The 26,339-nt window shown below is 42.7% G+C and overlaps 1 protein-coding gene and 1 pseudogene across 2 annotated transcripts in view; one reads left to right on the forward strand and one right to left on the reverse strand.

Annotated features, from left to right (window-relative positions):
• Positions 1–26,339, reverse strand: part of Rala (RAS like proto-oncogene A) — a 57,640-nt gene that overhangs the window by 14,982 nt on the left and 16,319 nt on the right. For both annotated transcript variants that reach the window (XM_069998438.1, XM_069998446.1), the window contains exon 2: positions 1,428–1,578. In XM_069998438.1, the coding sequence (XP_069854539.1) occupies positions 1,428–1,541 (114 nt within the window). In that variant the 5' untranslated portion in view covers positions 1,542–1,578. The remainder of the gene's footprint in view (positions 1–1,427; positions 1,579–26,339) is intronic.
• On the forward strand, positions 12,543–13,045 carry LOC138810997 (small nuclear ribonucleoprotein Sm D3 pseudogene; annotated as a pseudogene).

The following is a 26,339-nucleotide window of genomic DNA, read 5'->3' on the forward strand; positions in this document are numbered from 1 at the left end:
AAATGTGATTCTTGAATCCAGCACTCCTGAGTAGCTAGGATTATAGGTATGAGCCACTGGCACCCAGCTGATACTAGCAACTTTTAAGTCATTAACATTTGACAGTCCTCTAAGGAAAGAATATACTGTAGTATGAACGTATGCTGAGACTTTCAACTCAAGGACATAAAATCTGATATAAATATATTATTACCAATTTAGTGATACTATCTTTACCTGTTTGGTGGTGAGTGTAATGCCATGTCAACTACACAATAAAACCTAACTTGCTGACTACGGTTATTAATGATTTATATATGTCAATCTTAAGTCTCAATTAGACTTAGTATCCACCAGCTCTATTACTTTAAGGTAGAATGTCCATTACAATACTAAAAATAAAAAATGGAAAGTTGTATTACTTGTAAAGTTATTTTTTTGAAGCTTTCCCAGTAACTATTTTGGAAAATTTCTATTTTTTTAGGGAACACAGAGAATTAATAACAGCAAAGAAGTAAGCACAAGTTGGGACAGTAAGAATTTCATGATGATTCCAGGTGCTGGTGGCTCACGCCTGTAATCCTAGCTACTTAGAAGGCTGAGATCTGAGGATCACAGTTCAAAGCCAGCCTGAGCAGGAAATCCATGAGACTCATCTCCAATTAACCACCCAAATCTGGAAGTGGTGCTGTGGTGCAAAGTTGTAAAACACTAGCCTTGAGAGAAAAAGCTTAGGTCCCGAGTTCAAGCCCCACAACTGACAAAAAAGTAAAACAAAACAAAACAACAACAACAAAACCCAGAGCCTCATGATGATTAATGCATGAAGAATATTTTGGGAAAATTTAAAAATTTTCTTTATTGTTATTATAAAGGTGATGTACAGGGGTTAGTTACATAAATGAGGTGAAAAGTACATTTCTTTCCTTTTGTTTTGCCAGTTCTGGGGCTTGAACTTAGGGTCTGGGCATCGTCCCTGAGCTTCTTTTACTCAAGGCTAGCACTCTACCACTTGAGTCACAGCACTACGTCCAATGTTCTCTGTTTATATGGCACTGAGGAATCAAACCCAGGGCTTCATGCATGCTAGGTGAGCACTCTACCTCTAAGCCACATTCCCAGCCCAAGAATACACTTCTTTTTAGAGAATATTACCTCTTCCCTCCCTCAATTTTTCCCTCACATCCTCACCCACAAATTGTATAGTTCATTTTCAACCTAGTGTCTAGTGAGTACCACTGCTGTGTCTGTTCACCCTTTGTCCCTCCATTTCTGTGACTCCACCTTATAAAGGTATATATAGATAGATACTGGCTCTAAATTTTAAATTGGAAACAAATATTAGCAGCTTTCAAAGATTCAAGGAATTCATACAAAACAGCATAAAACTAAGCTAGAGACTTTCTTCAAAGCCCAACTTGGAAGCTCACTATGAAGCCGGCACTCACCTCATCATACATGAACTGCAGAGTCAGCGCAGACTTGCCTACACCACCACTGCCCACCATGATCACTTTGTGTAAGGCCAAAGAATTCTGACCCTTGGGCTTATTTGCAGCCATCTTGTGTTGTAGTTTTCTTCAGAGGATTATGAAGAATCTAAGAATGAAGGAACAGTAACACTAAGTACATTCTTCAGAATTCCAGTGTAGGCAAGAGATCCAATGTCCTTAAGGTTCAAGATACTGGTTTTCATTCTGAAGTGATTGTAGACAGCTAGCAAATACAGAATGCTCATTTGGAGGAGAAGCGCTAGCAGCGAATGCCATGGCATTGTGCCTCAGGGCACCTTTCTTGTTACTGTTAGTTTCTATAATGAGTTCGGACCAATGTGAAAATTTCCCAGGGCAGCCTGATAGTGATGGGCTACTGGAGGAGCTGGAATTCACATAGATTATGAAAACAGGTGAGGACCATTGGCTTTCCTATGAGTACCTACTGATGCTCCCTCTAATTTCAGTAAGAAACAAATGGTCACCAAAAAGCCTGCCATGCCTAATGGTAAGGACTTCACTGAAGGGCTTTTCATATTCTAAAAGAAGCAACCATATTCCAACTATTTGTTAATAGAAAGACAAAGAATCCAACATGATAGCCAACCACCATTTTATGAGAGCATCTGTTACCTGGGGCGGACTTGAATATTTGGATGAAGCACATCTCACTTTCCCTGTGTATTTGTTAATACATCCAGGAATTCAGTAGAGACCAGGTTCCTGCAAAAGCTGAGTGGTGACAACAACCACCAGCACCCACACACCTTTGGCCAGGGTATCAGGCCTTAGGAATAAAAGGCTCTGAGGTCACCACAAACATTAAGTGTGTGTGTGGAGGCTCCAGCCCAGGAGCCTGGGGGAAGAGTGGAGCTGCACTTTCTTCCTCTGCATCTCTCTGGTTGTTTCGGTCACAGTTTTCCTAAGTTGTAGCACCATATCCTGCTCAGTTCTCGGTCTGTGCCCCCTTCTCCCAGCTTAAGTACAACAAACCATAACTGGTTTCCTCTTCTTCAAATCCTCTGCTTCTCAACATTCGCTATGCAGTCTGTTTGACAGATTCCTGTTGGAGCTAGAGTTTTGCGTTTTAGCCTTACTTCAAACTCTCAATGTAAAGTTGGATTTTCCTTGCCCTATATCCTCAAACTGCACCTAACACATTCTCTTTGTAACTCTTACCACAATTTGAAATTGCTCCAGTGTGTGGATATTCAGTGTAGGCCTTCTCTAGTCTAGAAATCTGAGTGCAGGGGCCAAGTTTGCTCTATGTAACCAACATGGCTGGTGAAATGAGCCATGGGCTGCACTGCCCAATAAACAAAGTCTTACAGCCAGATTTAAGCTTGGGCACAAAGACTTACTGCTACTTGAGATTCTATCCCAAGTGGGGGCCCTGTGCCTACCCCTTGCATCCTGGTTGCCCCAGGCCTCACCCAGAAATCATGCCACGTCTACAGAATATTCAAATAAACAAATCCACTAATATGAACAGGCTGAACATTTTTAGGCAGATGGTTTTACTCTGTAGTTAGCTCAAGTGAAAGTGTATACATGCATTGTTTGTTCTGTTCTCATCTTATTATTGTCAACATTTTAGCAGAAGCAGCTTGAAGTATAAAGGGTACATATGGCAAGGGCTGGAGGTACAGCTCAGGTAGTATAATGCCTGTCTACAAGATGTGGCCCTGGGGCTGGGGGTTTAGCCCAGCGGAAGAGTGCCCGCCTGGCGCGCTCAAGACTCTGGGTTCAGTCCTCAGCCCTGGAAAGAAAAAAAAAAAAGATGTGGCCCTCAATCTGGCACTGCCAATGAATGAATATATGCAAATACAAACTAGTACGCTGAGTTTAATTCAAGGGAGGCAATGCCCTCTTTACCTGAATATTGAGAACATAAGCACGAGATTCTGAGTGCTCATTACCACTCAGAAAGTGATAAATTATAGGATATTTCAGATGACTGACTGGAAGTCTGGATTCCTAATGAATCAAGAAATGACTTCTCACTGTTAGATTTCCTTGCAAGTAGCTACAGTTATTTCACGGCTACGTAACTACTGTTTTATTTTTAAAACAGTAAGGACCACATGAGGTTGAGTGTTATTATCATATCAATTAATACTTTGTGAGTGTGTGTGGGGGGGGGGGGCGCGTGCCAATGTGTGGGCGCGCGCAGTGGGGCTCAAACTCAGTGCCTTACATTCTTGCTTGGCTTTTTCACTTAAGGCTGATGCTTTGCCTCTTGAGCCATACCTGCACTTTGGGCTTTTTCCTGGTTAACTGGAAATAGGGTCTCACAGTCTCTTCTGCCCTAGCTCTCAGCCTTCTGCATAGCTAGTATTTATAGGCATGAGACACCAGCACCCACTGCCAACTAATACTCTTAAATCTGTATGTGTTTAAGCAATGACACCAAATGGTTAAAATACCTTTCCTCCTGAAATAATTTATTTTTTGTCAGTCATGGGGCCTGAACACTGGGCCTAGGTGCTGTCCCTCAGCTCTTCAGCTCAAGGTCAGTACTTTACCATTTGAGCCGCAGAGCCATTTCTGGCTTTTTCTGATGATGTGGTGCTGAGGAATTGAACCCAGGGTCCCATACATGCAAGGCAAGCACTCTACCCCTGAGCCACCTTCCCAGCTCCCTTAAAAAAAAAAAAATTTTTTTTTTAACTTACTTATTTTGTTGCCAGTCGTGGGGCTTAAACTCTGGGCCTGGCACTGTCCCTGAGCTCTTTAGCTCTAGGTGAGCACTCAACCACTTGAGCCACATCACCACTTCTTTATTTAATCTGACTCAGAAATAGAAAAAAAGCTGGGTGGCAGTGGCTTACACCTATAATCCTAGCTACTCAGGAAGCTGAATCTGAGGATCACAGTTCAAAGCTGGTCCAAGTAGGAAAAGTCCATGAGACTCTATCTCCAACTAACCACCAGAAAACTAGAAGTGGAGCTATGTCTTAAAGTGGTAGAGCCCTAGCCTTGAGTTAAAAAGCTTAGGGGCAGAACCCAGGCCCCAAGTTCCAGCACCATGACTGATTAAAAAGAGAGCCTCATGATGATTAAATTATGAATATTTTGGGAAATTAAAAAAATTATTGTTATTATATAGGTGATGTACAGGGGAGTTACTGTACTTAAGTAAAATAAAAACAAAAAGAAATAGAAAAAGGTGAGCTCGAGGACATTTTTTCCAAGTACAGACATTCCCCCATATCTCTGAGTGGCACACTGCAGACTCCCAAGAGGTTATTCAGGAAAAGAAGCACCCACCAAGGAAATACTATTCACCTCCCATTAAAGAAACTTGGCCCTTTTGTAGCTTAGCTTCTTATCCCTGGGGAATTAACTTGCTATCACTGTGACAAAATATCTGAGAAAAGGGAGGTGTGGTGACAAATCTTGGCAGGCAAAGGCAGGACCATGACCTTGAGCCCCATCAGTGAGACTGGGCCTAGCAGTAAGACCCTGACTCCAAAATGAAACCAGCTGGGTGCTGGTGGCTCCTACCTGTAATCCTAGCTACTCTGGAAGTTGAGATTTAAGGATCTCTGTTTGAACCAGCCTAGGCAAAGAAGTCCATGAGACTATTATCTCCAATTAACCACTAAAACACTGGAAGTAGAGTTTGGCTCAAGTGGTAGAGTGCTAGCCTTGAGCACAAAAACTCAGAGACAGTGTCCAGGCCCAGAGTTCAAACCCCAAGACCAGAAAAATTAAACAACAACAAAACCAACAAAGCGGGCTGGGAATGTATCTCAGTGGTAGAGTGCTTGTCTAGCATGCATGAAGCCCTGGGTTCAATTCCTCAGTACCACATAAACAGAAAAGGTCAGGCGCGGTACTGTGGCTCAAATGGTAGAGTGCTAGCCTTGAGCTGAAGAGCTCAGGAACAACACCCAAGCCCAGAGTTCAAGGCCCATGACTAGAAAAAACAAAACAAAACCAATGAAGCAGAAACCAAACTAAGCCAAAAAATCTAAATGGTTAACAACTGGCCTAGATGTTCTTTCAGTGCCCCAGCTGACCAACCCCCCCTCCCCATCTATCTAGCTAAACCGATTTATGCTAGGTTCAAGGTGCTAATGGGGTGCTAATGGGATAATGAATAGGGAAGTGGGTTATTTTAACCAGATGGTCAAGGATGCCCCATCTGAAGATGAGAAGCTCATGAAGGATCTAGAAGCAGGCTGGAGAGGATGATGCCTGGTGAGTGATGGGCAAGTAACACAAAGTTAGACTAAAAGGCAGGGCAAAGGCTAAATCACAAAAGACCTTGAAGGCCACGGGAGGTGCCTGGATTTTTTTTACAATTGCATTGGAACGCCACCGAGCATTTCTATCTAAGCAGGAGAGTGTCTTAATTTTATTTGTGTTGCTGAAAGATTGCCTAGGCTGGTATGTGAGTAGATGACAGAGTGTGAGAGCTTTCGCGGGAGGCTCCCATAGGAGTGCAGGCGGGACAGGGGTCTGGGCTTCAGCAGCAGGCAGCGACAGAAATGGTATACTAGTTCCAGGCGCCAGGCGTTGTGTATGCTCTGTATGCTCACCCAGATGAGTACATTTCGTAGGTTAGCCACTATCTTCACTTCACTTAACAGATAAGGAATCTGGGACAGACGTGAGTTGCCTCAGGCAGGACAGAACTGCAATGAGGTAGCTTGTCCCCTAACCACAGAGCTGTCTAGGATATTTTGGAGAAACAAGGGACAGGATGCTACTTGACTGGAGGAATTGGAGGAATGGAAAGAGCAAACAACTTCAGTGTTTTTGGCCTAAATATCTGTACCTAGGGCAGACCCTAATTAAACTTTCCTTCAGTAAGAAAGTAGATGGCCTCGTCTGGAGATCAGGAATGACAACAGAGATGGAGACCACCATTTGTTGTTGTTGTTGATGATAGTGGGGGTCTTGAACTCAGGGCCTAGGCACTGTCCCTGAGCTTTTTTTTTTTTCTCTCAAGGCTAGTGATCTACCACTTTCAGCCACAGCACCACTTCCAGTTTTCTGGTAGTTAACTGGAGATAAGAGTTGCACAGACTTTCCTGCTTGGGCTGGCTTTGAACTGTGATCCTCAGATCTCAGCCTCCTGAGTTATAAGGATTGTAGGCACGAGCCACCAGCACCTGGTAAGACCAATACTGAATGTCAGTTTACAGTTTACAGGCTTTCTCGGGTAAGATGGAAGCAGAGCTGAGAAGCAACGGAGAAAGAGTGCTGACATGCCAAGACAGGCTGCTTCAGGAGGAAACAAAGTGCCTGCAGTCCAAAGGCAGTAAACTCAAATCCTCAACACAGGAGACCACTGGGCTTAGCAACATGAATGCTGCTGTGACCTTGGGAAGCATCATTCCATCAATGGGGAGGGGAGGCTGGGGAGCAGGCACAGAAATCAACCTTCACTGACCTTGGGAAGCATCATTCCACCAATGGGGAGGGGATGCTGGGGGGTAGGCACAGAAATCAACCTTCACTTGGAAAACCAAGAAATGGAGTAACAGCTGGGTGTTAGACAAAACAGGATTTATTCTTTGGTTGACTTTAGTATTTTTAAGGGTATCCATGTGGTAACCATCCAGAAAGGGACAAAATTAATGATGCAGAAGAAAGGGTAATTCCAGCCTGACACCAGTGGCTCATACTTGTAATCCAAGTTACTCAAGGCGCTGAGATCTGAGGATCAAAGTTTGAAGCTAGTGTGGACAGGAAAGTCCATGAGACTCTTATTTCCAATGAACCACCAAAAAGCCTTTTCTGGAGCTGTGGCTCAAGTAGCAGAGTGCTAGTATTAAGCAAAAAAATCTCAGAGACAGCACCCAGGCTCTGAGTTCAAGCCCAGGACTGGCATGCACATGCACAAAAGGGTAATTCTAGGAGTGGTATCTACTACTAGACTAAAGGAGTTAGGACACATGGCACAAAAGATGCTGGGATATAGCTCCTCCTTGGTCATGGCAAAGACAAGTAAAGAACCAGGCTATAGAAAGCTGTAGATAGACTGGCAATTTCTTTAGTTAACTACATTGTATTTCTTCCTATGAAATATAATCACACAGATAAGTTAGTGGGAAAGTGAGAATTCAGAAGCAAGCTTGTCTAAACAGAGCAGGGGGACTAAGTAAACTGAAATAGATACATTAGCACAGTGTATAACTATAAGGCTCTCACATGAGGAAGGGGAAGATGGAGAAAAACTCAGAAAATGGTGTGGGGACAACTGGGGAGTCACCTGGCAATAGTATCATGGGCATCACATTTCATATAACTTCTCATCACAATTAGCTAGTCTTTTTTTTCCCTCTTGCTTTCCTACTTCACTGTAGCAGATTTCCTGTTGTGTAGCTCTGCTTCCCACAATGGACAAAGAAAAGACTACACATCGGTGTAGAATTTGACATACTTCACTTTAGGCCATGAGCAATGAAGAGACCAGAAAAGCAGGATCTTTCTCCAGATAGCAAAACGGGAGAGTTAATTTGGGTTTGCTAATTTTTTCATTAAAACTCCAAGTCTTCCCACACAGAAAATTCAAAATGAACACTCTTAGCTGGGCGCTAGTAGCTCACGCCTGTAATCCTAGTTACTCAGGAGGCTGAGATCTGAGGATCACGGTCCAAAGCCAGCCTGGGCAGGAAAGTCTGTGAGACTCTTATCTCCAATAAACCACCAGAAAACCAGAAGTGGCACTGTAGGTCAAGTGGGTAGAGCACCAGCCTTGAGCTGAAGAGCTGAGGGACAGCACCCAGGCCCAGAGTTTAGGTAGGCCCCATGACTGACAAAAAAAAAAGAAGAAGAAGAAGAACACTCTTTTTGGAAGTACAGTTCCAAAATCAGCCCAGGGACCAACTCTACAATCTGTGTGGGTTGTAGGTGGGCACATCGACCTCTCACTCTAATGAACATCACATCCTAACACCTTTCCAGCTCCAGCACCTACAGACTCAGGCTGTCAGTCTCCTGGGACTCCAGGAGGAAGGAAGCAGCCTTCCTTCCTGCAGCCTTCACTCATGCTCTGCTGACTGGGCTTTCCCTACCGGGTCTCCTCAGCCAAGCCATCTGCGTTCTGTCTTCTAGAACCTGCAAAGGCTGCTCTGCTGATGGTCATTCCATCTGTTCCCACCCTATGTGCTGTTAGAAATTTACAAATTTCTGCCTGTAAATTCTGTGATTTCATAGGGAGTTGGGGGTGAGAGACAGATGCCTGTATTTCTCAAGTCTATTGGCTCTCGTGGCAAATCTGAATTAAAACCTGACTGGATTTGGAACACCCAAAGACTTCAACTTTAAGAATAAATTAAGTCTGGTGCCATGGCTACTTAGGAGGCTAAGAGTGGAAGGATCCAAAAAAAACCTCTTGACAACCTATCTTAAAAGTAGCTCATAAGCTAGGAGCCTATGGCACCATCTGTAATCCTAGCTACTCAGGAGGCTGAGATCTAAGGATCACAATTCAAAACCAGTCTGGGTGGAAAGCCCATGAGATCCTTATCTCCAATTAACTACCAAAACTCCAGACGTGGAGCTGTGGCTCAAGTTGGTAGAGCACTAGCCTTGAGCCCCAAACAAACTCAGGGACAGTTCCCAGGCTAGGGGTTCAAGCTTCAGGACCAGCATCAAAAAAACCCAAAAAACAACAACAAAAACCCTTGGAAAAATAGGGATGGAAGTTTCAAGTGGTAGAGCACAAGCCTAGCAAGTGTGAGGCTGAGTTCAAGCCCTAGTAGTATCAAATAGCAACAGCAGGAGAAAAAAAAAAAAAGAGGATATCAGTTTCCTGATTTGAATGACTAAGGGTCATACATAAAAACAAATTTTAAGAGTGGCCAGGCACTGGTGGCCTGTAATCCTAGCTACTCAGGAGGCTGAGATCTGAAGATTGGGGTTCAAAGCCAGCCTGGGCTAAAAAGTCCATTAGCACTCATGTTTAATTAACCACAAAAAGCTGGAAGTAGCGCTGTGGCTCAAGTGGTAGAGTGCTAGCCTTGGGCAAAAGAGCTCAGGGACAGTGCCCAGGATCTGAGTGCAAGCCCCACGATGAACAACAACAACAAAAGTTTAAAAGTATTATCTGGCATAAAAAGAGAATAAAGGACAAGGGAGGGGGGGAATGACAGTAAGGCGGGACACGGTGGTACAAACCTGTAATCCCAGCTGTAAGGGAGGTATAGGTAGAAACATGGCTGCTTCCAAGCAAAACACATAAGACCCTATCTGAAAAATGACTAAAGCAGGGCTGGGAAGGTGGCTCAGTGGTAGAGCGCTTGCCTTGCATGCCAGAGGCCCTGGGTTCGATTTCTCAGCACCACATAAGAAAAAGAAAAAAGCCGGAAGTGGTGCTGTGGCTCAAGTGGTAAAGCGCTAGCCTTGAGCTGAAGAGCTGAGGGACAGCGCCCAGGCCCAGAGTTCAGGCCCCACGACCGGACCCCTCCCCCCCCCCCAAAAAAAGACTAAAGCAAAAAGGGCTGGGTTGGCACAAATGGTAACTGGCCAATCAAGCATAAGGCCTTGAGTTCAAGTCCCAATACTACCAGCAACAACAAAGAAGTGTCAAATGATTTCCCCTCCAATAATTGTTTTCTTCATAGTATTGATACAATTACTCAAGATTTAGCAATCAATCAAGGCCTCAAAAACTACCTTCTAAAGCTGGGCGCCAGTGGGCTCACCTGTAATCCTAGCTACTCAGGAGGCTGAGATCTAAGGATCATGATTCAAAGCCAGCAAGGACAGGAAAGTCTGTGAGACTCTTATCTCCAATAAACTACCCAAGAAAATCTGGAAATGGTGCTGTGACTCAAGTGGTAGAGTGTTATCCTTGAGCACAAGGAGGCTCAGGGACAGTGCCCAGACTATTAGTTCAAACCCCAGGACCATCAAAAAGAAAAAAAGAAATTTACCTTCCAAGTTAAAAAAAAAAAAATTATTGCCAAGGTGATGTACAGAGGGGTTACAGTTACATAAGGCAGTGAGTACATTTCTTGTCTTTCTTGTTATATCTTCCCTCAGTTTTCTCCCTTTTTTCCTCCTGCTCCAATCCCTCCTCCCAAGTTGTACAGATCATTTCCAACATATTGTGAGTAATGCTGTTGTATAGGTTCATCTAGGATAATAGCAGAATAGCTCAATAGCTATGTACATATGACCACATAAGATGATCTTAAGCGAAATGAACTCCAAGACCTGGACACAAGAGGTTTTTCTTTGTTGTAGTTCTCAATGTACTAAGTGATTTCTTTTTTCTTTTGTGTTTTTTCCCTCTATGGTTTATCCTCTGTTGTCACTGCACTGGATTTTAGTACCCTGGGTATTGTATATACATTTATCTGAACTAGGAAAGGGAAGGGAACAACCAAATTATTTCTACAGACCTGAAACTTACCCTGAAATTAAACTCTACAATCACAAAATTCCCTTTGTGAAGATTAACCTTTACTAAATATGGTAAAGTAGCCAATTCTGCATGCATGCATGAGTGTGCGCGCGGGTGTGTGTGTGCGTGTGTGCGCAGGAGCTTGAATTCTGGGCCTGGGCATTGTCCCAGAGCTTTTTTGCTCAATGTTAGTGCCCAACAATTTAAGCCAAAGTCCCACTGTTGGTACTTTTGGGGGTTGACTTTATTGCAGATAAGAGTCTCACGGACTTTTCTACCTGAATTGGCTTTGAACCATGATCCTCAGAACTCAGCTTCCTGAGAAGCTAGGATTACAGGCATGAGCCATCAATGATCAACCTGTTTTGTTTTTTTGAGTTCAAACTCAGGTCTCCAGACATGCTAAGCTGGAACTCTACCACTTGAGTTACACCTCTACCTCCAGCTCTACTTCTTGTTGTTTTGTAAATGTAGTCTCTTTAGCTTTTTTGCATGGCCTGGTATTGAGCCAAATCTTTCAGATCTCAGTCTTCTGAATAACTAGGATTATAGGCGAGTGAGCACATGTCTATTTTTTCACAATATATGCTGATCATACAGAACATGGAGACTAAAAAAGAATAGGGAAATGTTATCTCTGAGGCCTCACTATCCAGTATAATATTTAAAATTTTTTAACCTCTTCTAGGATAATCTTGTATATCCAGACAATCATTGCTTTAGGAGGCTGGTAAGAAAACTACAGAAATAGAAAAAAAAAAAGAAGTTAAAAGTTAAAAAAATCAGGGCTGGGAAGGTGGCTCAGTGGTAGAGTGCTTGCTTGCATGCATGAGGCCCTAGGTTCGATTCCTCAGCACCACATAAGCAGAAAAAATCGGAAGTGGCACTGTGGCTCAAGTGGTAGAGTGCTAGCCTTAAGCTGAAGAGCTGAGGGACAGCGCCCAGGCCCAGAGCTCAGGCCCCACAACCAACAACAACAACAACAAAAATCACAATACTTGGACAGGATAATATCCTCCAAGGAAATATTTTCCACGTATCAAGTGTGTATTATTTGTGATCATCTCACAAAACATTCAAAACAATTTCATCACATTTCATAGATAAGGGTAAACAAATGCTAGACAGTGCTTTAAAAACTGCATCCAAGCATTCATACCCAGAAAACTAAAAGGCAATCCCTGTGTGTCAACATGTAGTATTATAAACTCAAAGTGGATCCAAGACCTCAACATCAAACCTGAAACTTTGAAATTACTACAAAAGGGAGTAGGGGGCTGGGAAGGTGGCTCAGTGGTAGAGCACTTGCCTTGCATGCCTAAGGCCCTGGGTTCGATTCCTCAGCACCACATAAGCAAAAAGAAAAAAGCGGAAGTGACGCTGTGGCTCAAGTGGTAGAGCGCTAGCCTTGAGCTGAAGAGCTGAGGGACAGCGCCCAGGCCCAGAGTTCAGGCCCCATGACCGGACCCAAAAAACAAAAAAAACACAAAAGGGAGTAGGATAAACACTAGAACTTAGAGTCGCAGGCGCGCAGCAGACAGGAGAGAGAGCTGACAAATGGGACTACATCACACTAAAAAAATTCAGCACAGGTCCTGGGAGCACGGGGCCTGCCATTCACTTGCTTCATGCTTTCGCCATCAAAACATTTGTCCCAGAATTGAGGAGAAGGAATGGAGGCCTCAGCTGAACTCTCTGCCAAGATGTCTGTTGGTGTGCCAATTAAAGTCCTGCATGAAGCTGAGGGCTCATTACATGTGAGACAAACACCAGTGAGGTATATCGAGAAAAGCTCACTGAAGCAGAAGACAACATGAACTGCCAGACGTCCAACATCACGGTCACATAGAGATGGCCAAGTGGCACAGCTGGAGCAGGTGTACATCCGTGGCAGCAAGATCCACTTTATGATTTTGTCTGATATGCTAAAAAAAATGCACCAATGTTAAAGAGCATGAAAAAAAAAACCAAGGCTCAGGGGCTGGCCATGTGAAAAGCTGCTATCCTGAAGGCCCAAGTGGCTGCGAGAGGAAGAGGACGTGGAATGGGACATGGAAACATCTTCCAGAAATGAAGATAATTTTCTCAGTTAAAGGGAACTTAGCCATTTCTTTTTCTGTAGATTATCTGAGTTTGTGGGGGTGGTACCTATATGTATATGTATGTTTTCTTTTGATACAATTTTTTTTTTTTAGATCAGGAGAACTGTTAAACTAAATAAATCTGATTATGTTGTTTGGGTTAAAAAACAAATTCAGCACACTGTTACTAAAGTAGAAAGACAGCCAACAGAGTGGAAGATCTTTACCAGCAATACATCTGACAAAGACCTAATATCCGAAATATTCAAGGACCTCAAGAAATTAACCCCACCCCAAACTAATAAACCAATCACCAAATGGGCAAAGAAGCTAAGGAGAGATTTCTCAGAAGAGGTAAGAATGGTAAGAAACACATGAGGAAATGCTCAACTTCCCTAGCCAAGGGAAATTAAAATCAAAACAACTCTGAAATTCCATTTTATCCCAATTAGATTGGCCAACATCATGAATTTGAACAACAAATGTTGGCAGGGATGTGGGGAAAAAGGAACCCTATTGCACTGTTGGTGGGAATGTAAACTAGTAACAACCACTCTGGACAGCAGAATGGAAGTTCTTCAAAAATCTAAACATATGGGGCTAGGAAGGTGGCTCAGTGGTAGAGCGCTTGCCTTGCATGCATGAGGCCCTGGGTTCGATTCCTCAGCACCACATAAGCAAAAAGAAAAAAGCCGGAAGTGGCGCTGTGGCTCAAGTGGTAGAGCACTAGCTTTGAGCTGAAGAGCTGAGGGACAGCGCCCAGGCCCAGAGTGCAAGCCCCACGACTGACCCCCCCCCAAAAAAAAGGGGGTGGGAGGGATTGACATAGCCCAAAAAGAAATGTACTCATTACTGACTTATGAAATGGTAATCCCTCTGTACAATACCTTTATACTAACAATAAATTTTTGTATTGTATCCAAGGTCACATTACTCATGTGAAGCCAGGATTAGGATTAAAACCCAGATTCTAAGTGTTTACCATTTAAACTTGATTTTCCATAAGTTTGGGGCTCCAAAGGTTTTAGAAGCAATTTCTTTCTTTTTTTTTTTTTGGTCTGGTCATGGGGCCTGAACTCTGGGCCTGGGCGCTATCCCTCAGCTCTTCAGCTCAAGGTTAGCGCTCTACCACTTGAGCCATAGCGCCACTTCCGGCTTTTTTCTTTTTGCTTATGTGGTGCTGAGGAATTGAACCCAGGGCCTTGTGCATGTAAGGCAAGCGCTCTACCACTGAGCCACCTTCCCAGCCCCTAGAAGCAATTTCTTAAAAAAAAGTTTTATTGTCACCGGGCACCTATGGCTCACACATGTAATCCTAGCTACTCAGAAGGCTGAGATCTAAGGATCATGGTTCAAAGCCAGCCAAGGGCAGGAAAAGTCTATGAGATTCTTTTTTTTTTTTTTTTTGTCTTTTCTCTTTTGGTACTGGGGATCGAACCCAGGACGTTGCACTTGTTAGGCAAGTGCTTTGCCACTGAGCTACATCCCAGCCCAAGTCTATGAGATTCTTATCTTCAATTAACCACTAGAAAACCTGAAGTGGTGCTGTGGCTCACGTGGTAAAGTGCTCACCTTGAGCTGAAGAGCTCAGGGACACACAGCACCCAGGCCCAGAGTTCAAGCTCTACAACTGATCAAAAAAAAAAAAAAAAAATATATATATATATATATATATATAGTTATTTAAATGGTCATGTGAACCAATTTCTTTTAAATATAAGAAGATAATTCTCAACCCAGCACCACTGGCTCATACCTGTAATCCTAGCTACTCAGGAGGCTTAGATCTGAGGATCCAAGTTTGAAGCCAGCCTAGAAAGGAAAGTCGAAAGTCTGTGAATCTCTTTTCTCCAATAAATACCAAAAAAAGCCAGAAGTGAAGTTATGGCTCAAGCGGTAGAGCAAAGTTCAGGGACGGCACCCAGGCCCCCAATTCAAACTCTAGGACTGGTGCAAGTGCACACTTGTGCACACACACATATGCACACACTAATTCTCATGGGTAGCACAAAAAAGTTATCTTAGTCATTTTGTAAAATCAGTGGTACAAAAATAGCAACCATCATACAAAAAAAAGAGATTATCTCATTTGTAAATACAGAAATTTCATAAAATATCAACACTTGAATTTTATCTATTTTATTCCAGAAATGCTTAGTATTAAGAATAGTATAAAAATACCAACATACAGGGTTGGGAAGGTGGCTCTGTGGTAGAGCGTTTGCCTTGCATGCATGAGGCTGTGGGTTCAATTCCTCAGCACCACATAAGCAAAAAAGAAAAAAACCAGAAGTGGCGCTGTGGCTCAAGTGGTAAAACACTAGCCTTGAGCTGAAGAGCTGAGGGACAGCACCCAGGCCCAGAGTTCAGGCCCCAGGACCAGACCAAAAAAAAAAAAACACCAACATACAAATAAGCCCAATATGACAATCCATATAATCAATGTAAGAAAAAAGAAAAGGCATTAGACAAAGTTTAATGCTCCTTTACGAGTTAAAAGTTACTGGCTACATTTTGTAAGTAGAGGGATGTATGCATTTCTAATGAAATGCTTCACAAATCTGAGAGAGCCTATTTGAGCAGGAGCTACATTAAACTTGATATCTAAAAAAAGCTACATGTCAGCTAGGTAATCAATCACATCACAATTTTAAGAAATACAATCTACACAAAACATGATAGTGAGGTAGAAGCAAGCTCCCAAGGCTCTTTTTTGGAGGGAAGAAGGGCAGGAGGATGTTTAACACTCTTTTCTGAAGGGGTCAATGAACAAAAAGAAAATCTGCTAGTAATTTAGGCTTCTTTATAGCCCATTCTTCTAGATTCTAAAACACTGGCTAATAAGAACATATTTCACAAATGACCGTGAATGAACAGAGAGAACTGCTGTTCAGAGAAACTTCCTCCATTTTCTCCTATGTATAGTAAGCTCCAAGGTGAGTCACTAAGTTTCACAAACTGCAGATTGCTAAAACTGTTAATTCCTTTTTTTTTTTTTTTGAAAAGGTAAAGTATATTGGGAATGTGCAAAATTCTAAACTTAAGTAGTACAAAAGAATAACGCGAGGTAACAAACCAGGCAAGCAAAGAGACTCAGAATTTCCGTGAAAACATCTTATAGAACCAAGAGCGTTCTTGGTAAGACAGAATAGTAATAAACAAACTAGTGATCTGATCATGTTAAAGATTAAAAGGATAGCAACTTAAAATTTTTCAGTTTGCCAGTGGACAGCTGCCTATACAAAAACACACTTGTCTGCATAAAAGAAATAATGTGCCAGGCACCAGTGGGCTTAAGCCTGTAACCCTAGCTGCTCCATAGGCAGAGATGTGAGGATCTGGGTTTGAAGCCAATCAAGGCAGGAAAGCTGGTGAAACTCTTATTATTTATTTTTAGTAAGCTGTGGAGCTTGAACTCATGAGCTCAGGGACAGTGCTCTACCACTTTGAGCCACAGCTTCAGTTTTCTGGTAGTTAACGAGGTAAGAGTCTCACAAACTTTCCTGCCCAGGCTGGCTTCAAACTTGGACCTTCAGATCTCAGCCTCCTGAGAGGTAGGATTACAGGTGTGAGTCCATAGTACCTGGCCTCAAAGAGAATCTATTCTCCAAGAAACTATCCAAAAAGAGCTGGAAATGGAGCTTTGGTTCAAGTGGTAGAACACTAACCTTGAGCTCAGGGACAGGATCCAGGCCTTCAGTTCAAGCCTTAGGACTGGCACAAAAGAAAAGAAAGAAAGAAAGAAAGAAGCAAGAATTAAAAGAAACAGCTTCAGGGCTGGGAAGGTGGCTCAGTGGTAGAGAGCTTGCCTTGCATGCATGAGGCCCTGGGTTTGATTCCTCAGTACCATATAAGCAAAAAGAAAAAAAAAAGCCGGAAGTGGCGCTGTGGCTCAAGTGGCAGAGTGCTAGCCTGAGCTGAAGAGCTGAGGGACAGCGCCCAGGCCCAGAGTTCAGGCCCCACAACCGGACCCCCCCCCCAAAAAAAGAAATAGCTTCAAGGAAAGCTTCTCTCGCAGGTCTTTTTATCATGTGAGGAGCCGTTGTCAAAATGCACTCACTATGAAGACCTGCATTCACTGGCTGAGTTCAGTCTGGGATAAGATGGCATGTTCTCTTGTAAAAAGCTGCCTTAATTATGTCAAGTCACATCTTTAGTTCAGAACCATCCATGAGGGCTAGGGATGGAACTCAATAAGCATGTGCTTAGTTTGGTAAAAGATCCTGGGGTACCCCCAGCACCAGAATAAAATACAAAATATCATCACTGTATATAAATAAAGTTCAACCATATGAAATCATCAATGGGAAGGGTTTTCTTTTTACATACAAAAATAGCAATTTCATACAGTCCATCTAAAAAAAAAGTAGCCAGGGAATAAAGAAATCTAACATGTAATATTACAGTTATGTCCTAGTATCTGCAAAAATTGGCTATCAAAGTCTAAGGATGTTCAGGTCCCTTATATAATTTAAGTACATCATCTTGGCATGCTTTAGATTATTTCTAGACTACTTATAATACATTAACACAATGTAAGTGTGGTGTAAATAGTTGCTATTTTTTATTGTTTAGGGATTAATGACAAGAAGTCTGTACTTGTTCAATACAGATGCATTTTTTTAATTTTTATTTATTTTTTGGTGCTGGTCCTGGGGCTTGAACTCAGGGCCAGGGTGCTGTCCCTGAGCTTTTGTGCTCAAGCTTTAGTGCTCTACCACTTTTGAGCCAGAGCTCCATTTCCGCTCACTGATAGTTAATTGGAGATAAGAGTCTCATGGATTTTCCTCCTAAGCTGGCTTTGAAGCATGAACCAATTGCAACAGGTTCCCACTATAGAGTTCAGGCTGACTTCCAACTCTTGATCTTTCATGCCTCTGCCTCTTAAGTGCTGGGTGTATACCACATATCAGGCTGAATTGTTTTCATTTTTACCTACAAGTTTTACTATAAGATTTTAAAAAGTAAATATAATGAAACTGAAGAGCCACAAAAGGAAATGCAAAATAATCTAAGTCCTTCCTAAGCGGTACAGAAGAGTTAAGTCATGTTATGGTATGGTCTAGGAGATGCAGGGGATAGGCTGAATGTATTTATTTTCCTTAGTAAGTAGACTCATACCAGTCATTTCCAGTTCACTAATCTGTCATACTAGAGGACTGAGTTTAACTGGTCCTGCCTATGTTTAGCTTTCCACAGGACTGGGCACATGTGACCTGTAAGTTTCATGTTATGCCAGATGTTCAAAAACATAGTACTGGGGCTGGAAATGTGGCTTAGTGACAGAGTGCTTAAAGTGGCTTAGTGGTATCATGCATGAAGCCCTGGGTTCAATTCTTCAGTACCACAAACAGAAAAGGCTGGAAGGGGCATTATGGCTCAAATGATAGTGTGCTAGCCTTGAGCAAAAAAAGCTCAGGGACAGTACCCAGGCCCTGAATTCAGGCCTCAGGACTGTCAAAAACAAAACATGGTACTGGCTGCACAGTGACAGATGCTGTCTGAAGATACTCTTTTCAGTAGATGATCTTTATCAACAAAGCATTCTAGCTCCCAAAAAAGTGGCTGCAACTCATAAGTTACCTCCTTTTTCACATAACTAATCCCAAATCAGTGAGCCTTGACTCTAAAGATTTGAAAAGAAGAAAAATAAAAGATTAAGGCTCTCACATGCTATTTTACAAGATTTCAAATTGAGAAACTGCAAGCGTTGAGCAGATGAGGCCTATATTTATTTAATTCCAGTAGAATAATTTCTTAAGCCTAAATATAGTTGTCATTTTCATAAGCCCAAAGAACATTTAGAAATGGGAAAACTGAGGTAATCTGAACACTGAATTGTTAGTTCCATTTCAGTCAACTTGATGTGATGATAACGAACAGTTCCTGGGGTAAACAAGTGGATGGCAGCAGGCTAGGGCTTTACTTTGACATGCCAAAAAAGAACTGAAAAGCGAATGGGATGACAACGTCCTTGTTGGAACTGCCTGCATTCCCATGTAAGCATACTCTACCACAGGAAAAAGTGAAATTAGTTTGACATACCTTATTTAACATTCCAAGACTAGATAATATTACTGGTTAAAAATCCTAATTCCTGTGCTAGGAATGTGGCTTAATAGTGGAGTGCTTTGCCTAGCATGCATGAAGCCCTGGGTTCGATTCCTCAGCACTCACATACACAGAAAAGCCAGAAGTGGCACTGTGGCTCAAGTGGTAGAGCGCTAGCCTTGAGCAAAAGAAGCTTAGGGACAGTGCCCAGGCCCGAGTTCAAGCCCCAAGACTGGCAAAAAAAAAAAAAAAATCACAATTTCTGAAAATTATGTTACATGCTGTGTATCTAACTGCTCATTTCCCTTCTCACTTTGATTCTGACACATTTTTCGATATCTACCTAGTAATGAACTATTTGGGGACAATTTGGGGACACTCTGGGTAAGTGACAACAAGTACAGTGGGTTTGTAGGCAGCTAAACAATGGTGCCTAGGAAGGCTGGTAGGCCCTGTGAGGACTGGCATAGACAGACAGAAGGTATACTTGAAGTGAATTTCCAATGACAATGGTATTTCTCCAACACTATGTTCAGCTGTCTTTTCTGTCTAGTTGTCTGTCTGCGTGCCAGTCCTGAGGTTGAATTAAGGGTTCAGGTGCTGTACCTGTGGTTTTTTTTGTTGTTGTTGTTGTTTTTGCCCAAGGCTAGAGCCACAGCTTTACTTGCAGATCTTTCTGCTGGTTAACTGGAGATAAGACTTGTCTCTTGGACTCATGCCTGGGCTGACTTCAAACTGCAATCCCCAGATCTCAGCTTCCTAGCTAGCTAAAAGGTGTGAGCCACCAGCACCTGGACAATACATTATTTGTTGTTGTTAGTGGTGGTGGTTGTGAGGCTTGAACTCCAGGCTTGGGCACTGTCTCTCAGATCTTCAGCTCAAGGCTAGTGCTCTACCACTTGAGCCACAGCACCACTTCCAGTTTTCTGGTGGTTTACTGGCGATGAGAGTCTCACGGACTTTCCTGCCCAGACTTGCTTTCAGCCGCAATCCTCAAATGTCAGCCTCCTGAGTAGCTAGGATTACAGGCGTGAGCCACTATTGCCCAGCCTATATATTATTTTTAACCATTATTAACAATCTAGAGTTATAGCATGAAGAAAATATTAAGGGACATGTAAAGAAAACCGTGACTTTCAGAAGTTTACTGACTACGTTATTCTTTGTCAATGTTAGAATTCTAGTTCTAATCGTTACAACTGATCAAAAACACCATCTTAAAACAACTAGTATCAGGAAGAAGGATCAGCCTGTGCTGTGACACAGGGAACATCAACCTAGAGGAGCCTTCATACAGGGAAGATGAGAGAACCTGAATAATTCAGCCATGCTTCTAAGAAATGATCACTGATAAGTAATGAATTGTTTACCAATTTGCTTAACAAACACATCCTAAAATGCCAATAAGCATGATAATTTTCCAGTAAGACTATAATCAATGAGAAACAATTTAGCCACCGGCAGCATATTCTGGTTTGATTATTTTCTTTTGATTAATGCATATTAATTGTACAAAAGGATGTCATTGGGCTTTTTTTTTTTTTGAAACCAGTTTCTGAGCTTCTGTGCTCAACCATTTGAGCCACAATTCTACTTCCTTAGCACAGATTTTTTTTGGGGGGTCTGGTTGTGGAGCCACTTCCCAGCCCCTTAGCACAGATTTGAAGTTCAGAATTTCATCTGCCTCACCAAGTCCTCAATTTAACTTAATTAATTCTTTAAAAAGTACCAGGGCAGGGGCTGGGAAGGTGGCTCAGTGGTAGAGCGCTTGCCTTGCATGCATGAGGCCCTGGGTTCGATTCCTCAGCACCACATAAGCAAAAAGAAAAAAGCCGGAAGTGGCGCTATGGCTCAAGTGGTAGAGCGCTAGCCTTGAGCTGAAGAGCTGAGGGACAGCGCCCAGGCCCAGAGTTTAGGCCCCACGACCGGACCCAAAAAGAAAAAAGAAAAAAGTACCAGGGCACCAGTGGCTCATACCTGTAATTCTAGCTACTCGGGAGGCTGAGATCTGAGAATCACGATTCATAGAAAAGTCAGTGAGACCTTTTTTTTTTTTTTTGGTTAGTCACTGAACTTGAACTCTGGACCTGGGTGCTGTCCCTCAGCTGTTCAGCTTAAGGCTAGTGTTCCTGTCTGGACTAGCTTTGAACTGTGATCCTCAGATCTCAGCCTCCTGAGTAGCTAGGATTACAGGCGTGAACCAACAGTGGTGCCTGACTCGGTGGGACTCATCTCCGATAAACTATCCAGAAAAAGCTGGAAGCTAGTTGAGCACAGAGGCTCAAGAACAGTGCCTAGGCCCTGAGTTCAAGCCCCATGACCTGCAAAATAAATTAAATTAAAATTAATAAATAGAGCTGAGAGTGTGGCTTAGTGTTAGAGTGCTTGCCTAGCATGCATAAAGCCCTGGGTTCGATTCCTCAGTACCCACATACACAGAAAAACCAGAAGTAGTGCTGTGGCTCAAGTGGTAGTGCTAGCCTTGAGCAAAAGCAGCTTAGAGACAGTGCCCAGGCTCTGATTTCAAACCCCAGGACTGGCAATAAAAACAAACAAACAAACAAATAAATAAACCCAGGTAATCAAAAGTAATTATGATCAGTTATCCTATTTTTACAGGCTATTATAAATTCAAGGTAGTTTTTCTTGGGTTTGACAGTTCTAGAATGTAGAACTGAATTCTTTCTGCCTTTACCTTTCCTCATAGGCACTGCCTGTGTGCTTTCTCCCCTAAAAACCACTGGGAATATCACTCCTAGGCTGAAGTCAGCAGGCTGCTGACTTCTGCTCTCCCAGTGGTCTGCGGCACAAGCATCTGGGCTATCTACTTAGGATGCCCAGAAGGGACCCCTTCCCTTTCCTTTCCTCCTTTCTTCCCTCCCTCCTTCTTTCTCTTTCTTACTTTACTCAATTCGTGCGTGCGTGTGCATGCGTGCGTGCGTGTGTGTGTGTGTGTGTGTGTGTGTGTGTGTGTGTGTGTCTCGGTCACAGGGCTTGAACTCTGGGCCTGGGGACTGTCCCTCAGCTCTTCAGCTTAAGGCTACTGCTCTATCACTTGAGCCACAGTGCCACTTCCAGGTTTTTCTGCTATACAGTACTGAGGAATCGAACCCAGGGCCTCATGCATGTGAGGCAAGCACTCTACCATTGAGCCACCTCCCTAGCCCCACTCCTAAATTCTTAATGATGTTGTCCTGTTTCCTTACCATCTAGTTCACAGGGTTGTGGTTAGATGACTAAAAGGAGATAACAAATCTTAAGTTGCCTAGGTTAAGACCCACCACAGAGATCTACAAATTTCTTAACTTCCTCCTTCCTCAAATGTTTCTTATTTAAGCCCTAGAGATTGAGCTTCACATAAGTGAGCGTGACTATATTACTTTTTACTTTTCTGGCAGCACTGGGGTGTGAATTCAGGGCCCCGTGCTTGGTAGGCAACTGCTCTACCACTTGAGCAACACTGTCAGCCTCTACTATTTTTAGAAGCTTGCTGATCAGGATGTAAGTTAGAAAGTAAGTACAGTAACGATATCAGCAAGGCCTGACTGGCAGACCACTTGTGAAGCTAGTTGGAGAATTTATGGCTGCCAGCTCCCATTATTTGAATGAAGGTATATATGTGACTACTCAATTCTGTCATCAAAAGTACTGTTTAAGTGCTCCAAAATGTTTGTATATCTAGTGCTACTCCAGATAACAAAGCAAGGAACACAAAAAAAATTAGCAATAATATGCTTCTGTTCAAAACAAGGAGAGAATGCTTCTGTTCAAAATGAGGAGAGATCCTTAAACCAAAAACGCATCAGCTTTCACATGAGGGGACTTTTTGAAAGAATGTGAAAAATCTAGAATATATCACACCAAAATAAGACTGGCATAAAAATTTGAGTGATAGCAAACCAAGGAAGAGCTTTCTCTAGTCTCCCCTTTGTTGCCCTAATTGGAGATGGAGGTGGCCACTTCCACAGTTTGTGGTCAAATCTTACCCCATTCTCTCCAGTCCCAGGCCCTGAAAGTCTTTGTCTGTGACTTCCCCACAAATAAACTGTACTGCATTGAAGATGCCACCTACGTCAGAGCTCCAAGCACTGCTCTTACTCACCTTTCATTGGGGTTTCTCCTGCAAGTATGCTGCTGACACTGATAAATTTGTTAATCTATGTTTTCTTAGAGCACCTATCCCAATTAAAAACAAAGATGGGGAGAAGTGACCTTTAGTCTCTCCCACAGGTGAAAAAATACACTAGATGACCTTTTAAGGTCTTTTTCAACTCTGACAGACAATATACACTTTGCACAGACAATCCGAAACCAGAAATTTTCATTTTTACATTTAACTTTCAGGGTGAAAACAAATCCTGAAGGGCACTATATAATGTCCGATGCTATCTGTTCAGCCACATGAACACACACTAGTTCTACAGACCTACTGAGGGGTTACAGAAGCACTCCAGGTGAAAACATTATTTCCTTTCTTGAGAAGGAAAATCACAACTCGTTTTACAGTATCAGCACGTCACTATACGCTCCACACACCCAAAGGAAAAGAAACTGGGAGGTATCATACTTTTAAAACAGATCACTTCACAAGATGAGTCATGCAACATATGGACACTAACATAGCTTAGGAATCCAAGGGAAGTGGCAGGGAGGGGAAGCAAACTAGTTATTAAAAAATCAATTTCAGAGCCAGGTACTAATGGCTCACATCTGTAATCCTAGCTACTCAGGAGGCTGAGATTTGAGGTTCAAAGCCAGCCTGGGGAAGGAAAGTCCATGAGACTTTTATCTCCAATTAACCATGTACCCTATACAGTCTCTCTCAATCACACCCTCCCCCCCACGCCCCAGACACACAATTTCCGCAATCTGCAGGAATGAAAGAACTCTATTCCCCCTCCCCTAGCTACACAATGGCAGGTATTCAGGAGGTGAAGGTAGCAGGACCCTGAGTTCCAGGCCAACTCAAACAATGTTAGGGAGATCCTAGCTCAAAACAAAATAAAATGGCCTGGGGTGTGGCTCAAGAGGTAGAGTGGAAGGTCCTGGATTCAATTCCTGGTACTATGAACAACAACAACATCAAAAAAAAAATCAGAGAAAAAAAATGACATACAACATCCATGGGCCGGGTGCAGGTGGCTCAGGCCTGTAATCCTAACTACTCAGGAGGCTGAGATCTGAGGATCACAGTTCAAAGCCAGCCCAATCAGGAAAGTCCAAGAGACTCTTATCTCCAATAAACCACCAGAAAACTAGAAATGCTGCTGTGGCTTAAGTGGTAGAGTGCTAGCCTTGAGCTGAAGAACTCAGGGACAGTGCCCAGACCCGGAGTTCAAGCCCCACAGTCGACCAAAAAAAACCCCACCAAAATCCAAAAATCAAAACCCAAAAAACAACCATGGGTCAGAGGCACGTACAGAAATGGCAAATCTCCTGAGGCAGAATTTGAACTTATGGTTTTCTAATGCTGGAAGGGTAAGTGGAAATAGGTCTGTACCAAGAAAATACTATCAAGGTGTGAAACCCATGGGTTAAAATGTTTTAAAATCAGGTTTTGGTGACTGTCAACAGGACTCAGTACTTATCATGAAATGGGATACAGCTCAGCAGTAGATTGCCCAGATCCCATTTTGTACATTGGATGGTTCAATCCCTAACATCAAAATAAATAAATTAAAACCAAAAATTAATTAAAAGGAAAAAGAGACAAGTATAAAACTGTTTGGGGAGATGAATGATAGGAAAGTAAAGTGGAGGACATGCATCACTGGTAGTGGAAAGGGCAAATATGACCCTCCCAATATGGTTGAAATACTTTCTATGCATATATGAAAACAGAACAATAAGCAAGTAGTGATTAATTTTAAAAGGGGAGAGGGAATAAGGGAGACCAACTGATGGGGTATATTGTATGCATACAGAAATGTCACAATGAAACCCCCTTTTTACAACTGTCTAATATAAAAAAATGTTAAAAGACAAAAGAAACTGAAGACACAATGGAGATCATGGACTACAGAGGAGGAGACAATAGCTATTAAAAACACCAGGGCTCAGGGGCTGGGAAGGTGGCTCAGTGGTAGAGCGCTGGCCTTGCATGCATGAGGCCCTGGGTTTGATTCCTCAGCACCACATAAACAAAAAGAAAAAAGCCGGAAGTGGCGCTGTGGCTCAAGTGGTAGAGCGCTAGCCTTGAGCTGAAGAGCTGAGGGACAGCGCCCAGGCCCAGAGTTCAGGCCCCATGACCGGACCCAAAAAAAAAACAAACAAAACACCAGGGCTCATGCCTGTTAATCACTGCTAGAGGAGGCTGAGATAGGACTGAGAGTGGGAACACAGAGTGGACTTCAGAGCAAGGACAGCACTGCCTTGTGACATTGTCAGTAAACATGGAAGAGAGCAACTATGCAGTCGTTTGTGCACGTGAGAAAGGGCACACAGGTGATGTCCAAATGCAGCCAGCACAGGTCTATGACTGTTAACAGAACAGGAGCAAATGAGACCTCAAGGTACCAAGTGTGTAGAGACTGAACAAGTAAAAGCTTTCTGAAATGCTCTCATTTACACACTTTTTGGAATACTATCTAAGTCAAAACAACATAGTTATAAATTGGTGTTGAAAACTTCTTTTTTTTTTTTTTTTTTTTGTCAGTCATGGGTCTTGTACTCTGGGCCTGGACGCTGTTCCTTAGCTCTTCAGCTCAAGGCTAGAGCTCTACCACTTGTGCCACAACGCTACTTATGCAGCCTAGGCTTGCTTTCCTGTGTATCTTGGCCTACAGAACACAGTTAGTATTTTTTGGTTACTCTGCTTGTAATCAAGGTACCTCAATTTTGTACTCAATACTATGCTAACAGTTCACTAACGAGAATGTGTTAATAAGCAAAATGGACAGTTCACCTAGATCTTCAAACAGAACCACACTTACAGTTTTTGGAATAAAGAATCCAGCACTTGACCTCACACTAAGATATGAAAGAAGACAACATGATATGCTAAGGGATAGATTATTGCATACACAGGACAGCCTTAGAAAACAGTTTGCCAAAAGCCGTACTAAACTACCAGAACAACTATCGCAGCATTATTCACCATAGCTAAGATATGGAACCAACCCAGATACCCCTCAGTAGATGAATGGATCAAGAAAAAGTGACACACACACACACACACACACACACACACACACACACACACACACACACACACACACGAATTCTATGTCTCCATTAGAAAGAATAACACTGCCCCATTTGTTAGGAAATGGAAAGAGTTGGAAAAAATCATATTAAGTGAAGTAAACCAGGCCCAAAGAAACATAGGGTCCCATGGTTTCCCTCATTTGCAATAACTAGTATATGTCT

The sequence above is a fragment of the Dipodomys merriami genome, unplaced genomic scaffold, assembly GCF_024711535.1.
Source record: "Dipodomys merriami isolate MVZ:Mamm:240054 unplaced genomic scaffold, mDipMer1.0.p SCAF_104, whole genome shotgun sequence".
Taxonomy (NCBI): Eukaryota; Metazoa; Chordata; class Mammalia; order Rodentia; family Heteromyidae; genus Dipodomys; species Dipodomys merriami.